At 37.9% G+C, this 18608-nt stretch overlaps 1 protein-coding gene across 3 annotated transcripts in view; it reads right to left on the bottom strand.

The window, feature by feature from the left end:
• Positions 1–482: 482 nt before the first annotated feature.
• LOC109468712 (cell surface glycoprotein 1-like) overlaps positions 483–18608 on the bottom strand; it is a 26968-nt gene continuing 8842 nt past the window's right edge. The window contains exons 2-11 of one of the 3 annotated variants that reach the window (XM_019767027.1): positions 16144–16312; positions 15472–15605; positions 13743–13954; positions 12936–13033; positions 12174–12318; positions 9782–10004; positions 8538–8591; positions 5903–6711; positions 5442–5516; positions 483–546 (exon numbers count right to left, since the gene is read on the bottom strand). In XM_019767027.1, the coding sequence (XP_019622586.1) occupies positions 499–546; positions 5442–5516; positions 5903–6711; positions 8538–8591; positions 9782–10004; positions 12174–12318; positions 12936–13033; positions 13743–13954; positions 15472–15605; positions 16144–16312 (1967 nt within the window). In that variant the 3' untranslated portion in view covers positions 483–498. Of the gene's footprint in view, positions 547–3844; positions 4041–5441; positions 5517–5902; positions 6712–8537; positions 8592–9781; positions 10005–12173; positions 12319–12935; positions 13034–13742; positions 13955–14900; positions 14929–15471; positions 15606–16143; positions 16313–18608 lie in introns of those variants that run through there. The other 2 variants (XM_019767026.1, XM_019767028.1) reach the window with 2 other exon arrangements.

Raw genomic sequence — 18608 nt, 5'->3', positions numbered from 1 at the left:
GTAGAAGTTTGTTATTAAAAATCTTACCTTCCTCTTCTTTAACCTCTGGAGTGTCACTTTGGTTTGAAGTTTCAGCAGGTGTAACTGAAATAGTGGAGAAAGCATTTAACTTAACATTCATGTAACTACACGGCTTCAAATAGAGGATATAGGGCACATACAACACAAAGACATTAGGTTACAGACTAAAATTTTGAAATAATACTAACAACCTGGCTGCTGCTTGTTTGTTTTTAAATGAAAATTAATAGTAGTTGAATCATTTGTCTGATCTGTACAATGAGAAACTACAAGATTTTAACTATATTGCAACAAACCGTGACATAATCATTCGAAAAATCATAAGAGGCAAATTTTTATCAAAAGATGCAATCAGGAATTTCAAATCATTTAGTTTTTCCCCTTCAACTGTAACAGTTATGATTTTTAATGGTTAGCCACTGCATGCCAAACTGTTTTGGCCACTCAGTTACGTACAAGGAAAGTCCAACATGCTTATTAGACTTCTGGAAGAAGACAGTCTTGGTAGGGAGGGCCTTCTGTCCCCTGGTGTTAGTTAGAAAGAGGAAAGATTCTTAGGTCAAACACAAATAAGTAAATAAGGCCAGAGCAAGTAAATCTAACGGATGACATTCTTCGCAGACTCCAAATTTAATGCGATAGGGAAAAAAAAACAAGACAGGCAAAAAAAAACAAGGTCCCTACATTTTCAAATTTTGATATCATAAACTTTGTTTACATATTCGGCTTGTTGACCACCGTCGCAGGGCAACAAATTTTTTTTTTCCAAAATCAGCCAAAAATCAAAGCGCGCTGATGTCATCCATAAAAGTTTCTTGCTGTGGCCTAAATACTAACACAAAAGGATGAAATTATGAGAAGAAAATTATAAGTAGAGGAAGTGGCATTTGGTTTATAAGTAGTTACGTTTGTCTGAAAAACTTAACATAAGTTTATAGATTAAAATATTTGCTGTGAATGGTCTATGGGGCATACATATAAACACGGTACAAAGATATTCAGGAAATTTCAGCGAGATTTTTCCCTCAACCTATCATCTTACATGTAACTCATTCGTTTTAGATGTGAACTAAACAAGTACACAGTAAACTGAGAGAATATAATGGCTTACACACTGTGCAACACATTTTAAACCATAGAAATGCTTCACGTGCTGTGAAATGTGTACTTTCACACAGGTGAACATTGACTCTTACAACAGTTTCAGCACCAAGGACAACACCAATGTGTTTAAAACAGTGTGAAGTGCAGACAAAGTTGGAGCTGTGCAGGTATTTTTATGTCTACCTGCACCTTTCCAGCACTCAGTCTGGCCCATATACTTCCAGGTACATATGTACAAACTGTAAGTGTATATGGATTTTTATTTGCTGCATTGACTGTTACCACCTAGTGCTGTGTACATGTACCTAAACCCACATTTAGGTTCAGGTCCGGATTCAAGTCCAGAGGTTTAGGTTCAGTTCCAGACTTGTAAGTCCAGACCTAAACCCATGGCATATACAAAATAGCATGTTGGCAACCTTGCAATGTTGTTTGGGCAAAACTGTGGCCAAATAACATGGAGGCCGGTACTTTACGATGCCCGATGGCGATGTTTCTTCCTTCATTTTGCAGCAAAGATTTTGCGATCTACGGATGGTTTTAGGTGGTTTGGAAAGAAAAGGGGTATGTGAAATGGTGCTTTAAGGTAATAAGTCCGGACTCGGTTCTTGAATTTTAGTTTTTTTTGGACTTGAACCTAAACATTCGTACAAGTCCGAATCCAAGGCCAGTGAACCAGTACACAGCACTGTTACCACCTATGAAGTATGAAAAAGTAATGGCAGTTTTGAGTCCTGCATAAGATCTAGATAGTTATTTGTTCAGTTACTGGAGAAATATCATTTACTACAGTAACAGCACTAGATCCCATGTCGGAGTGATTTTAACATATTACACTGAACCATTTAGTGACATACATTTCAAAAGTGATGAAAATCATCATCTTTGCACACAAAAAATATCCACCCGTGATTCTTGAAAAAAAAAAGGAAAAGCCACTGAGGTGAAGGAGTCGCAACCAGTTAGTGCAAATTAGGAAAATTCGGTGTTAGGTGCTGTTTAGGTGGACAGGATGGTACCTGGTGCCTCCGAATCTTCACTCTCCTTTCCACCACCCTTCAGCTTCTCCATAAGCGAAAGTTTCTTGGTTGCTGTAGTAAGACTTTTCTTCTCCCCAGCTCCTTTTGTAGGAGCGTCTTTCTCTTCTTTATCTTCTTGCTGTTCCTTAGCTCCTCCGCCCTTCATTTTTGCCATGAATGACATCTTTTTTGTGGACGAAGAGAGGGACAATTTTTCTTTGCCATCTTTATCTGTGTCATCTTCCTTATTGTCTGATGCCTCAGTGACTTGTTGCTCTTTTTGTCCGGCCTTCATTCTCTCCATCAAAGACATCTTTTTCATGGATGAAGCAAGGCTGACTTTCCCTTTGTTTTCTTCAGTTTGCTTGCCTTCAGGGTCTTCTTCAGCTTTAGAATCTAAGCTTTCCTTTCCTACCATTTTTACTTTCCCCATCAATGACATCTTCTTTATTGAACCTATAGGACTCTTCTTGCCACTTTCTTGATTTTCTTCCTCAATTTCTGCAGCTTTAGTATCTAAACTTTCCTTTCCGACATTTTTTACTTTTCCCATGATTTGCATCTTCTTCATCGTGCCTAATCTAGGACTTTTCCTGCCACTTTCTTGATTTTCTTCCTCACTTTCTGCTGCTTTAGAATCCAAACTTTCTTTTCCGACATTTTTTACTTTACCCATTATTTGCATCTTCTTCATTGTGCCCAATTTAGGACTCTTCTTGCCACTTCCTTGATTTTCTTCCTCACTTTCTGCAGCTTTAGAATCCAAACTTTCTTTTCCGACATTTTTTACTTTTCCCATTATTTGCATCTTCTTCATCGTGCCTAATCTAGGACTTTTCTTGCCACTTTCTTGATTTTCTTCCTCACTTTCGGCTGCTTTAGTATCTAAACTTTCCTTTCCGACATTTTTTACTTTACCCATTATTTGCATCTTCTTCATTGTGCCCAATCTAGGACTTTTTTTGCCACTTCCTTGATTTTCTTCTTCACTCTCTGCAGCTTTAGTATCTAAACTTTCCTTTCCAACATTTTTTACTTTACCCATTATTTGCATCTTCTTCATTGTGCCTAATCTTGGACTTTTCTTGCCACTTTCTTGATTTTCTTCCTCACTTTCTGCTGCTTTAGAATCTAAACTTTCTTTTCCAACATTTTTTACTTTACCCATTATTTGCATCTTCTTCATCGTGCCTAATTTAGGACTCTTCTTGCCACTTCCTTCCTCACTCTCTTTAGAATCCTTTCCTTCTGATGCGTTGCTTTGAACTTTTGTCAGCCATGGAGACTTTGGACGTTCACCTTTAACAGGAGACAACGCCATAGCTTTCTGAGCCAGCTTAATCTTTTGTTTATTAGTTAATCCAGAAGCATCTTCTGAATCTGAGATTGCCTCTTGAGCTGATCCTCCTCTTCCCTTGCCTGCTAGCATCATGGCTCTTCTGCCAGCCGACTGTATCCCCCTGGATTTAGGACTCTGGCTTCTCTCTCCTGGACTCGGGCTTCTGTCCTGCCTCTTCTGCTTGGCTGTTCCAACAAAAGCCATCACCCTCCTGCCGGCGTTTAAACTCGGGAGCGCCTGATCCGAGGCTTCTGTCTCCGAGTCACTCATTTGTGAGGAGGGCCGCTGACCAAACATGGCCGCTTTTCTTGCGGTCGCCATGCTGATCTTCCTGCCACTTTGCGGGCTTCTTCCACCATCGCTCAACTTCGTCCCGTCCGCAAAAGCGACCGCCTTCCCAGCCGCGCTGCTTGCGGGTGAAAACAGACTCCGTGCTCCGTGACCCGACCTCGCTTTCTCCGCCATTGCGACCGCCTTTCCCATCCTGACAAGCCTGGAACTTCTCGTAGGCGAAGAAGCTTGATCGTTATCAGAAACATCTGGTGAGGAGTTTCCACCTGATCAAAGTTGGGCAGCACCATGTTAAGTAAGCATTACTGGTTTATTGGTAAAAACACTTGCAGCAGAAGGTTGAATTACTTGAGACTTTTTACAGTGAGTCATTGTTCAGAAATACTTAATACTATGTGTAATATCTTTGAGAATATCAAATTGAAAAAAAAAGAAAATTAAAGGATTACATCCTGACAGGATGAAAAGAATTCTTAGCTTTCATTCTTTGCATTTTTTTGTTGAAAAAATTTGATCTGCCATCCTGTTCTCAGAGTAAGTTACAGCACAATATGTATCATAATTAACTGTTACAGTAGTGATTTCAACTTAACTTTTCAATCTTAAATGTAAAAATTGTTAACATCCATTGACACCATTCACCAATTGTACTATCATGTATTTTGTGACCACTACAGTTCAGTTACAAATGGCACAAAGGAAAGTCACTACTAGAGGGCAGTTGAAAAGAAATAATGTAACAGTACTTGATTAGTAGACAGTACAAACAAGACATTAGAGTATGTTGTTGTAAATGTTAGCAGGCAAAAAAGGGTTAGCAGCTTCAGTTTTGACTGTATAAAGAGTCAACATGGTTTAAACAGATTCTGAGGCTGCTACGAAATCATTCAATATGTCTCAAAGAAGAACAAATAATTATACTGATTCAGAAGCTATTTTATGTAATGAAAATTATTACATCATCATGTGAGTGTTAATATAAGTTAGTAACTGTTAAATCAATCAACATGCTACAACTGTGAGGGCATCAAAACATACATGGACCCAAAAAATTACGGAAAGGCTGTGTGAAAATGCTACATCATATAATTCATCCTGCAGTTTGAGCTAACTAGTAACGATAAAAAATTTGTTTATCTTCCTTTTCCTACTGCTTTTATGTGGTAATTTTTTTTTTCTCAGTGCAAGTTTTTCTCAAATGTACCCCTCTATGAATTTTATTATAATTTGTGTCTTGCAATATTGTCCCCCAGCCCATATGGGCTTATAAGACACCAGTACAGAAGTCACATGATTGAAACATATTAAGTAGAAAGTAAAACATAAAATCCAAGTCAAATCAAAGGTTATACTGGAGACATCAAGTAAAGGACTTAATATAACGTTAAAGTGGTACATATTATAATTGGTACATAAAAGTCAACTCAAAAATACATAAAGTCAACTCAAAAGTACATAAAATCAACTCAGAAGCATATAAAGTCAAATTCAAAAGTACATAAAGTCAACTTAAAAGTAAATAAAGTTAACTTAAAAGTACATAAAGTCAACTGAATTTAAACATATGAACATGTGAGGGAAGGAGAAAAACCAAAAAGGAGAAACAAAACCAACTTATTGTAACTTAGTGAATTGACTGTTTGGACTGCTTAATTTTTGCTCCTTACCTTTCTTAGACATGAGTGATGCCAGACTGTTGTTGGAGGCACTGGTGTGCATGCTGGCCTCAAGATCTGAACCTCCTGGTGAGAAAATATTGGGAAAAAACTTTATTGTCATACTATTTAATAATACGAAAGTTCATCTGGGCTGGTAGTTACATGTTTCAAGTTAAAACTTTAGCTCAAACACAATAAATGTTTCACTGGACAAGTGATGTTAGTAACAAGTTTATAACATGTCATATTACTGTAGGACCTCTGAAAAATCAAAATCAATTTATGTCATAAATGAAGAGAGAAGAAACAAAACAGGATGAATGAAATAAATTAAGATTAAAAGGACAAATTAAAGACGTTAACAATTATAGACAACAATTGGAGACTAAACAAATGAAAGAAAAGTTATATAAAAAAACTGTAAAATTTGAACATACAAAATTGTTGTCAATCTGTAAAATATCAAGTACCTGAGTGTGAAACCATGGAAGTGAGGCTATTTGCAGAGGGGATGTGGGGGATGGGGGTGGGGGTTTGTGAGGGGGTTGGGTGGGTAAAGGAGTCGCCTCCCCTGGTGTGGGTGGGGACTCTTTCGGAGAGGGGGAATTTTTTCTCAGGTCCACTGTCGATTTCGACGGCTGAGATTTTGTTGCCTGACTCGAAACTCTTCGTAAATTTCCCTCTGTCGTGCTTCGTTTTGGTGGGGCAGATTTTGGGGGTAGTCTTTTTACAACGGACGCGCTAGACTCCCTTTTTTCAACGATGTGGACGCTTTTCCGTGATATTGCGGATTTTGTGGGGCGTTTTTGTGGGGGTTCTTTATCCATGGTGTTCTCACGTGAAGGAGGAGAAATCTTGCGTTGTTGAGAAGATTTTTGCCCGTTCTCTTTGGGAGTTTTTGTTTCTGTCGAATTTTCAGGTAAGGGCGGTTTTCCCGGCACTATTCCGTTAGGTTCAGAGGAGGGTTTGTCAGAGGGGGGTGGCGTGGTGGTAGGGGTAGGGGGTTCTTGTGGGGGGTTAGGTGCAGGTGAGGGGGTTGGAACATTTACAGGGGGTGTAGGGGGCTCTTCTTTCGGCGGTGGGGTTGGGTGGATTGGTGCAGTGCTCGGCTGTGCAGGTTGTTTCTTTTCTTTCGAGGGAACGGTCTTCGCGGCCGGTTTGTCGTCTTTTCTTTGTGCAGTGATCTGGTCAGGGGGAGGGCTGGTTTTTGGCAACTCCTCTGGGGCGGGTGCTGGTGTGGTGGGCTGCGGTGCAGGAGGGGGCTTGGGCTCTGTCAGTGCTAAAAAAGGATGCATTCATGTGAGAAATAAAAGCTTGATGTGGTACAATATTACAGGCTAGGCATTCAGTGTAACAGTTATACTCAAGAAAGGAATATATGGCTGTTGCACTCTTTCTTCTATAAATTCAGTTACTCAAACATTCAATACCAGCCAATCAGAATCAACTTGTGTAAGCAGTATTAGCCAATCATCAGCATCAAGACAGTGTGATTAATCTACTTGATAGCCAATCAGCACCAAGGAGAGGTTAACATGCTAGCCAATCAGTGATAGCTATACATTTGAATTGTACTTATTGGCAGCCATACAGCTCTTCTAATTTTTACATACATTCAATCAGCTCTGTAAAGTAACTTAAGGCCACAACAATTTAATAAGTTGGTTCTCGGATTCGCCTCTTCATTTTTTTTCTGATTTGCAAAAAACAAGATTCTGGTTCTGAATCAACTAAAAAATGCTCATATTTTGCCCCCAACCATTGAGGAAAGTCCTTTTCTTCCTACCTGTTGCAGTTTTTCCATCTATCAATGCAGTGGTTTGATTAAAAGTTCAAAATTTGATGTTTAAATATTAACCCAGCCTTTTGTGTTGACTTCATGGCTACAATTGTTGTATTTGGGCTATAATAGGATGCCTAGACCTTTTTTTAGTTTCTTTTTTTTTCGCCCTGGCGCTTCATATTTTTCTGAACAAATTAAATTGGTGTGGCCTAAGGAACAAATATTGTGACGCCAGATATAAGCTAAAAAAAAATACAAAATGTACCAGTTTTTGAAGGGAAGTTAATGGAGATCTGTACTGTTACAGTAGTGTGTATTGACGTTACCTGAATCATTGAGAACGACAGACAGAAATGAAGTAGGAAGTGGAGGTAAGCGCGGCCCGTGTCTATAGTACACAGGCTTGGGCGACAACGGTCTCAGACTGTTTCTCTCAGACAGTCTCCTTCCTTTTTGTGTGCAAGGCATGATGGGAGGTCAAAGGTCAGATATTGTCAGCAAAGAGCGGTAGTATTTAGTAGAAAATATACTATTTTGGGTCATATTTTATGATTATCATGAAAGTTCATCTGTGGTAGTAATCAGAGTAAAACGTTAAACTTTATTCCAGCACACAGTTTACAGGGATCAAATTTTCAGCGACCACTGTCGCCTTCACCAGGATAATTAATGACCAATCACTTCACGGTGTTTGTAAACCGTAATTCTCACGAGATCACGTTGTGAAGTGATTGGTCATTAATTATCCTGATGAAGGCGACAGTGGTCGCTGAAAATTTGATCCCTGTGAATTGTGTGTTGAAATAAAGTTTAACGTTTTACATATTCTATGATATTTTAAAGATTTGTGATCTTAATTTCACATAAGTGCAAGTGTCAAATTTCTATAATCTTTTATCAATTTAGGTTGACTGCTCACTGCAAGAATTCTACAAACTATAGAATCTGAGTCTTTAATTTTTTTTTCAAGTTAATAAATGAGAAAAAAGTGTTGAATCTAAAAAGAGCTATACAAATGGCAATACAAGTTCTTCATATCAATTGGAAACTGAGACAGTCACTATTCTACCACCATTTTTTTTCTTTCACAATTTACCTCTTTTTCCCTTCTTTCTTCTCCCTGTCATGCAGATAGTTAAGCAAAGAAGTTGGAAGATTTGCAAGAACAAACAACATAAGGTTTGACAGTTTCATACATCTTGGCTGATGTTTTCACTAGATTGTGATCACTCACATATAGGAATACATAGCAGGAAAAAAATGTTTTGAGTGTAGTACATTAATATCTATTGTATCTAATAGTATGACTCTATTAAGCTTACCAGTTTGTGAATCTGGTGATTTGGGTCTGTGCGTTTCTTCAGCTATTGGTGATCCTACAACACAAGTAGAAAACTAAACTATCTAAGGAACCAAACTCTACAGTGCAAGTTATAAATAACTCAGTTATGAACAATCCTGGAGTAAGTACAAATATCTACAAAGACACAAAAATCAACGAAAAAACAAAACAAAATCACCCAGATGCATTACATTGTGCAGTGCACTTAATACACAATATAAAATTCCACCACTATTCTCTAAATTATAGACAACATTATTGAAGCTTAAGTGACAGGCTAGTCAGTGTTACAGGGGATACACGACATTGCATTTTCATACAGTTGTTTCAGGTCAATACTAATAAAGTATGGTAAAACAATATTTGAAGAGTAATATCATAGTTTTTATTCAACAATTTAGAAAGATAAATGCATCTGACATACAAGGTAATGTACAGTATAGGTTACCCAACAAACTCAGGGCTATTATGAAGAGCTAACCTTAAGAATATACAAATACATAATTATACAATAAATGTTTACTAAATTGCATACGACTTTTACACTATAACAACCAACTATAGGGTAACAGTATTATAATAGTGAATAATGCTGACCACAAATACAAAAGGTCGGACTTATTTTCCTTTAACAACTTATTTAAACCACATTCGGAAACGACATGTCACTCATTTTTGTTTTATCTTTGTACGCAAATAGTATGTGATGTGCTTGTTGTGTTCATTGTAAATATGGGCAAGTGAGGGCCTGAGTTAAATAAGGCCACACCGACTTATTTTTATGGATGACATCCGCGCACGCATTGATTTTCGCCTGTTCTAAAAAAAAAATCACGCCCTCCAAGGCTCTGGCCTGGCTCTAAGCCTGGGTAGTCCATGGTAGTTAGCGACAATACGGAGCCGGTGGTAACCCTGGAGGATGGCACCCAGGCTACCGAAGCTCCACGACTCAAGAACTCAGTACATACATGTACGTACAGTACCAATTCATAAATTCCGCAAAAAGCCAGCATGTGCCGGCTTGTCGTTTACGTCGCTATGTACTGCCGCAAATTGACATTACCAGCTTTGTATTCCTATGGTTTAGTAACTTTTTTATTTTTGGCCGGAATCTATTTTTTATTCGCCCGCGCGCACTAATTTGGGGGTCTTCAGAGGATGTCATCCATAAAATTAAGTCGATGTGGCCTAACTGAAAAAAGAAAGACATGAATAAAAACCTACCTCGTCGTTTTCTGCTGTCTTCAGTGCCAGAAGACGACCCGTCGTAACCGCGTAAGGTGTCCGAAACCATGGATCTGGCCTTACGCGGAGACACGGAGCTCGCTTTAGGGGTCGGCATCGAATTTCGTTTCAGAGCCAATGACTGAGGAGTTGAGGGGCGAGGGGAGTCGCTATATGGCGTTCCCTCTATCAACCTCGGTCCTGAAGACATTGTAGACATTTTCTGCAAAGGAAATAAAAATCATATGGCTTCTGTGAAAAGTTTTATTACATTGCAGGGCTGACTAAGCTATGGGAGAGAGAGAGAGTGAGGGCTCGAAATTCATTTTGGGGAATAGGTGCACTGGTGCACCCAACCTAAAAAAATAGGTGCACAAATTTTTTGGGGGGCGCACCATGTAAAACAAATTAATTATTGATCTTACTGCTTCTCTTCTAAGCTTGAATCTGAAATGGGAACTAACAAAATCTTACACAAGTACTACAACAAAGATTTTATTATTTTTCTGACACTTAGATGCCAAGAATATCCTGTATACTATTATACATTGAATATGTACAAAAAACACCACAAAAATATTTGGGTGCATTGGTGCATATTCCTAACATCCAAGTGTCAGAAAAAAATATAATCATTGTTGTTACAGTAGTACTTTTCTTTAGAAATGAAACATAACTACTAGTAGTTATTGCTGACATTCTAGTTATTCTATTTTATATGGTGCACCCAAAACATGTTTTGTGCACCCAATTGTTTAGGTTGGGTGCACCAGTGCACCCATTCCCAAAAATGAATTTTGAGCCCTGCATTGATAGACTATAGATACATATGACTTTTTTGGCCATCACCTATAGTGTATGACTATTCTTTTACACCTCTAGCAGTGATGCTGATATGAGGGTGCACATTCATGCAGGCAGGCTCGGAAAGAAGTGATGGTGAATTCAGCACTAAGGACAGGACATACAAGCCAAACAGCAATAACTATACATGTTACTAGCATTCACTCTTTGGCACTTATTCGGGGTATTGTCAACAGGCTCTTGTAACTGGTAATAGCCAATCATCAGTAACAATACATTGTGGCTAATTTTGGTGATAGCCAATCAGCACCAAGGACTGACTATGCTAGCCAATCAGTTATCAGGCCTTTTTTTGGCAGCCAATTAGGGCCTTGAGCAACTAACTTTTCTGAGTGGTAATAGCCAATCATCAGTAAGAACACATTGCAATTCGTGATAGCCAATCAGCACCAAGGAGAGGCTATGCTAGCCAATCAGTAATAGCTATACTTTTGAACTATCAGCCAATCAGGGTGTTGGACAACTTGTTTGTGTAAACAGCTATAGCCAATCATGATTAAGAACACATTGCAATTATCCTTTGTGATAGCTAATCAGCACCAAGGACAGTTTAGTAGGCATTCAAGCCTTTTGAATGTGGTCATACATACCTCTACTCTATAATAATTCTCAACTACTGCAAACAAGGCTGTGTCAAAATGTGGTAGAAACCAATAAAATTGATAGATTGATAGACTAGTGGACTTAGTGACACCAATTCTTGGGAAATCCTTAATTCACCTTCCTTTTCTTTCGACGCTGTAAAATAAGTTTGCAAAAAGAAGAACACAAAAGGACAGTAAGACACACAATTTTCACACAAAGGATATAACAAATACAATCTTAACAAATTTAGAGAACGTTTTACAAAAATACACACTTTCAGCTATTATTCTTATCTATGGTATCCTTGAAGAACCTGCAAAATTTAACAATGCTTAGCCACAATTTTGGATGACTTGTAATATACATTCAATTATTAATAATAATCATACTTTTGCCCTTTTTTTCATTTCAGTAAAGGTAGTTTCACGGTGTAAAAATAAATATTGCACTCAATGAAACAGACCACATAGCTCAAATCAAAAACGTCCATATTGCACATAAGGCCACACCAATTTAATTTGTTGTTTCTCAGAAAAAATAAGAAGCAACAGGGCGAAACAAAACAAAACAGGCCAACGCACCCCATGATAGCCAGAAATGTTACAATATGAGCCATAAAGTGAACATACCAGGCTGGTTCATAATTAAAACAATAGATTTTGAACTTTTAATGAAACAAAATTGCATTGTTATATTGAAAAACTTTAAAAACTAGGAAGAAAAGGACTTTCTTCAACCGTTGGGGCCAAAATATGTCTTTCATTGAGCATTTTGCAGTTAATTTAGAACCAAAGAAATTTTTTTTTTTTGCAAATAAGTAAAAAATAGACAGGGCAATCCGAGAAGCAACAAATAAAATTGGTGTGGCCTAACAAAAAGTTTAACATAGAGACAAATTGTAACAATATAAGAAAGTGTGACACCAACAAAAGTGACTACAAACCTTAGTGTCGTCCCCGGTGCTTGTCCTAGTGGAGGTTGTCCCAGTGTTCCACAGTTTGGAGCCGGAGGCGTTCAGATCTGTCCCGTCCTCACCGCGTAACAGGGAGTCTTTCGCTGCCGTCAGGAACCGCAAGAACTCAGGCCAACTGTTAAAGCAACAAGAATTCGGAGATTTCATACCTCCATGAAATATGTAGAGTTTATGTAATGTTTTTTGGGGATATTTCACCATGACCTTTGTCTTCCTATGACCTACCAACATAGCAAATATCATCAAAATCGAAAAAGGCGTTCTGAAGTTATGCTGACTACAAATGTGCAGAAACACAAACACACACACAGACACACACATAGACACGATAAAAACAATACTTTCATTTACAATGGAGGTAACAAGGAGAAACTGTCACTTTTGTCAATGAAACTGCCATTTTGTTCTGTGCAAAGGCTAGAGTTAGGCAGTTTAGACTATCCAAGTTTAGGGATCGAAATACTGGGTGCATGTGCACCTTAGTGCACCCAGATTTTGGAGCTGTGCACCCAATTTTTTTCTGTGGGTGCACCAGTGCACCCAAATATTTTGAAGGTTTCATGTAAAGATGTTAAATGTAGTAGTATACAGCATATTCTTAACATCTAAGTGTCAGAAAAATAATAGAATCAGTGTTATAGTACTTTTCTTTAGAAAGTAAAATTGGGTGCACCTCTTCCCAAAAATGAATTTCGAGCCCTGATGTACAGTGTATCTGTATCTGCACCCTACCTGATTTGTCCATTGCACTCATCATCACATCTCTTCATCAGCGCGTTCATGACGTTACCGTAGATTGGGATCTGCATCTCCGCAACAGCTTTCTTCAGCTGGAAACAGACAAAAGGCCCGGCTCAGTAAAACTAAACACAACTAGAAACTTAAGGTAACATTTGCAAAGCATAATATGCATAATGTTTACCTTTAAATATTATATGGTGTGCTCTGTCAAAATTCTTACTCAAACACATTCATATTTTTTTCAATATGGTGACAGGAGTATCCCTCCTGGTATAAAATTGCAACATGATGTAACCCAACACCAGTTACCATGGTGACAGATGTCCGGTTAAGGTCATTGACCTCATTTGTTTGGAGAAGAAGAAGAGGAAACAAGAGCAAAAACAATGTTTTCCTTAGGCCACACCAATTTAATTTCTTGGTTAACGGATTTTTCTACAAAAATAATGGAGCGGGCGGGCGAAAAAAAAATAAAAAATAAAAACAGGCCTAGGCATCCTATTATGGCCCAAAATGGTACGATAGGAGCCATGAAGTCAACACACCAGGCTGGTTCAAAATTTAAACAATGAATTTTGAACTGTTAATGATACTACTGCATTGAAAGATGGAATGACTGTAACAAGTAGTAAGAAAAGGACTGTTTTCAACTGTTCAGGGCAAAATATGAGCATTTTGCAGTTGATTCTGAATTTTTATTTTTATTTGCAAATCAGAAAAAAATGAAGCGGCGAATCCGTTAACCAAGAAATTAAATTGGTGTGGCCTTACGTAAACATAAATATCAGGCCTTCTTACCTCTTTCTTGGACAGAGTGGTGGTGTGCCCTCTGTCTCTGACCTTCAGCTCGTCTCGGAACTCCTCAAGGTCAAACTCGTCACCACTCTTGGCGAACTGTGTCTTGATCCTCTCCACCAGTTTGAGGTCAGCAGAGTTGTGGAAGGACTGGTTCAGCTGATCAGAGTTGCTATTCTCATTACTCGCGTTCTTGGCCATGACACTGTCACGACCTTGAGAGTAAGAAAAGTGAATTCTTGTCAGATTTCATTTGATTTGACTTGATTTATTGAAATTGTAGCACTACAATACATGTGGGCAGCTGTTGTTGGTGTTGTGTCCCACACATAGAAACAAATACAAGACAGAACAATACTCATTTTCACTTGAGTTAAGGCCATGTTGATTTGATTATATGGATGACATCCGCGCGCGCATGAATTTTCGGCCGTTTCCAAAAAAAAAAGTTTTCAACCATACTGTAAATCGTGCAAAACAGTTGCTAAATGAGCAAAAATATAAGGAAAACATTTAGAAACGATACCAATGTCGTAGACTGCCAAAATCAAAGGAAAAAGGACAAAAATGTAAAGAAATGAATTCGAAGAGTAGATTATTCGCCATAACATATTCTGTGCCATTTGTTCCACCTTCTTGACCACGTAGATTTCATAGTGAAAGCAACTTTTTTTTTGCAAAACTTTTTTTTTATTCGCACGCGCGCATCAGTTTTGGGGTTCCCAGAGGATGTCATCCATATAATCAAATCAACATGGCCTAAGTGAGGAAAATAGTGTAAAGTGCCTTTCACAGGTCAGGACTCAAACTCGGGAGATCTTGGTTCCGAGTCGAGCACTCTGCTGTTGCGCCACACAACCCCACCAGTTAGCAAAATATTGTTATTACAATGTATCAGTGTTAAGGGTTAAAATTCTGTTAAAATGAACTTTGTTCGGTCAAAATGACTGAAAGTTGGACACTGCATGGCTAGAACACTGGAGATACAGTCTGTGTGATAGCCATTCAGCACCAAGGACAGTGTAGGGTAGTAGCCATTCAGCTTTCTAGACAAATGAAACTTGCCCTAAGTGATAATATATTCCAGCTCATGATTGTTGGGTTTCATACATAAGTTTCCATTCAGTAACCTGTTAGATATCACATATCAGTTTCTCTCACCTGTTGTGTGTTGGGTATCATACATGAGTTTCCATTTACTAATAGTAACCTGTTGGGTATCATATATCAGTTTCTCTCACCTGTTGTGTGTTAGGTATCATATATCAGTTTCCCTCACCTGTTGCATGTTGGGTATCATATATCAGTTTCTCTCACCTGTTGCATGTTGGGTATCATATATCAGTTTCTCTCACCTGTTGTGTGTAGGTTATCATACATAAGTTTCTCACACCTGTTGTGTGTTGGGTATCATATATCAATTTCTCTCACCTGTTGTGTATTGGGTATCATGCATGAGTTTCTCTCACCTGTTGTGTGTAGGTATCACATATCAGTTTCTCTCACCTGTTGTGTGTTGGGTATCATATATCAGTTTCTCTCACCTGTTGTGTGTTGGGTATCATATATCAGTTTCTCTCACCTGTTGTGTGTTAGGTATCATACATCAGTTTCCCTCACCTGTTGTGTGTTGGGTATCAAAAATGAGTTCCCATTTAGTAACCTGTTGGGTATCATATATCAGTTTCTCTCACCTGTTGTGTGTTAGGTATCATATATCAGTTTCCCTCACCTGTTGTGTGTTGGGTATCATACATGAGTTTCCACATGTTCTCATAGTCGATCCCAAACTGGTTCTCATACCGATGTAACATGTGAGCCAGGAGGCGACTGGAAATCTTTAATCCATGTTCTTGGAACACAGTCCTGAAGGATAAAGTACAAAAAAAAATTATCCCAAATAGGATTAAAATTCAAATGCAATTCATGGTACAGTACATTAAAAGTCAATTATATATTTTTTTCTTTGCCAACTGAAAGTGCTGAAGGAAAATGACAGTCAAGATAAAACTGAATAGAGAGAAATATAATTACAAGAAATTCAAAGTAATATGACAATACTCAAGAAACTAGAGAGGTAACATTTGCAAAGCAAATGCATAATGTGTACCTTCGCATATGGTCTGCTCTGTTAATTCTTACTCAAACACATTCATATATATGGTGACAGGAGTCTTAATCCCTCCTGCTATAAAATTGCAACATGATGTAACCCAACACTAGTTTCCATGGTGACAGACATCTGGTTCAGGTCATTGACCTTATTTGTTTGGAGAAGAAGAAGAAACAGAGCAAAAACAATATGTTTTCCTTCGGTAAACAGTAAACGGTAAACATAATAATTACAAGAAATTCAAAGTACAATGACCATTCTCAAGAAATTAAAATCAAAAATATTATTTACAGAAGGTCTTTTTGTGATATCCTGCTGTCCACGTTCCCGTAGCGCCGTAGCGCCATACGCATGGCTCGTAGACGCTGTCTACTGATGTCCTCCAGCGGACCACGGAGCTGCTCCCGTATCTCATGCTCAATCTCACCCTGACCTTGGTTCCCGTCTATTTCCATCAGCGCTACAAGAATACAAGGTCGAACCAACTTTACTTTAAGCACTTTGGTGAAGGTTAGACATCCAGGTAATAAGATACGCAAAAAAATAGTTCCTCAAGCAACTGGTTATGATTTTGGAAATCATATCCAGTTGCTTGAGTACGTCTTTGGCTTTATTTTAAGCACTTATAAGACACATAATGCATATTTACTTTTTTATCCTGTATGTATACCAACGTTATTAGATTTAAATAGAGATAGTAGGTTCGATAAGTATATCGTACACGTAGAAGTTCATGTTAGCAAATAATCTTATATCACCACAATTTTCTTGTCAATGTCTGTATGCAATTAGCCCTCGGGCATGAATTTGCAATAAACAACTTGTTAACATAATAATGTGCCTAAAGAGATTGTTACATACATTGCAAAGTTCAGCAAATTTTAATTTTAGATTTAGAGCTTTCATAATTCTGTCGATATTTTTGGCGACGCCTCAGGGGCGGAGGCATTTTTACAGTATATTACGATCAAGCTGAAAATATTTAGAAAATTTTACGAATGCATTCCCTGGGGAATTGGTTTTGAGGTAGCCTCCGGCCATGTGGTCTTTGGACCGAGAAGGAAAGGCTTATGTTACCATGCATGCAAATAGTACGTTTTTGGGCAAACTGTGGCTTTTTGCACACAGAGTATTAATTGTCTTTCTTGATATTTCAAATATGTTATCTTCTGTCAAGAAAGAACAAATTTTGTTGCTCATAAGAAAGAATAAGGAGCAGCATATTCAAGCTTATAATGCTTCAAATATGTTTTTACTTTCAACTATATGATGCTGGTCGTTTTTTTAAAATAACTTTACTGTGTGATACATGTAATAGTAGTGTTTTGTGTAAGGGATTTTATTCACTTGTGTGTTTTTATCATGTATGTTTGTGTCAGTCTTACTTATTTTTTATTTTTTAATTTTTTTTGCTTTCACGATGCTGTTGCATTCAATGCTTCTTTTTCAATTTTCTTGTATAATTTCCTGCTGCTGTCGGTATCTCAGCTTGGACGTGGCGGAAGTTAACCTGTGAATATAAAGAGATAAAAGAGCATAAATGAATACATCATACTTTGGCCAGCTATGATTAACTTAAATTGACAAGATTTGGGGTCAAACAAAATCAAATCAAGAAGTCATAGATGGCTTCTCTATCAGGTCCATTTGTAGATATCTTTTGAAGGTTGGAAGGGACTGACAATTTTGTTGTAAATGATTTAAACTATTCCGTATTTGGTGGCCTCTAAACATTATAGTGAACTGTTTCATATGGTGCATCTGGTGGAAAAAACTGGGTAACGGTTTTTTTAGTGTAGGATTCAATTTTAGCAATTGTAAGGTAGATATAATATTGCAAATACAACCATAATGATTGGAGGTTGAAATCAAGTCTGCACAAGCCATACAAATTAACTTTAGCTGAGACATATAGTAAAAAATACATGTAGTCTGAAATAGAAAAAAATAGTCTAAAATAGAAATGAAGTAGAAATTGACTAAACGTTTGTAGATACCCCAGGGGTCAACTTATGGTTGAAATAACATGTGTTTATTCTAAAGTGAGCTACACACGGCCTGCCTTACTAGCAAGTCATAGTTGAATTGCATCAGTAACGGACCAGCCGTCACTGCATGAAACTGAGAAGGTGACGCCTGTATACGACAAGCCCTTCAGAGAATACAGAGGAAAGGGTTAGCCCCTAATCTTTAGTGTGTACTGGATAACTTTTGTATTCAGTTCAGTCACAAAGTGAACGATCCTCCAAAATCAAAGCTTAGCCAAAGTACGACACTAAAAAGTAATGATAACGAACTGAGGAACCCGCACAATTTGGCGAACACAAAATTATCATGAAAGACTATAAACTGTATAGCAACATATATACATAAAGTAATAAGGAAAGTAAACAAAACGGACTGAATGAATCACACAATTTAAAGAACAAGAACAGTGAAGTCAGCAAATTGGCAGCAAATTAATTAATATTTTCACCGGCATTTCACCACGATACTAATAGAAAAATATTATCTCAAGGACTGTTTTACTTCTGAATCAGAATCACTTGCTTAGAGTACACTGTCAGCCACTCAGGCCATTAGCCGCAAGTGAAAGTACTGGTAGCTAGGTCATGCTATCAGATATAATGACATGGGTTGCAAACAGTGAGCCGTTCGTCATGGTACAGCCCACGTGTGTAAAAAATCAAACGTAAGTCACCATCTACAATATATACATTTGTATGTAATAAACAATGGTGTCTCTCGGTATTAAA

This window comes from Branchiostoma belcheri, unplaced genomic scaffold, assembly GCF_001625305.1.
Source record: "Branchiostoma belcheri isolate BF01 breed outbred unplaced genomic scaffold, Haploidv18h27 scaffold2, whole genome shotgun sequence".
Taxonomy (NCBI): Eukaryota; Metazoa; Chordata; class Leptocardii; order Amphioxiformes; family Branchiostomatidae; genus Branchiostoma; species Branchiostoma belcheri.
The sequence above is the reverse complement of the archived record's forward strand: the minus strand, read 5'-3'. Positions and strand labels throughout refer to the sequence as shown.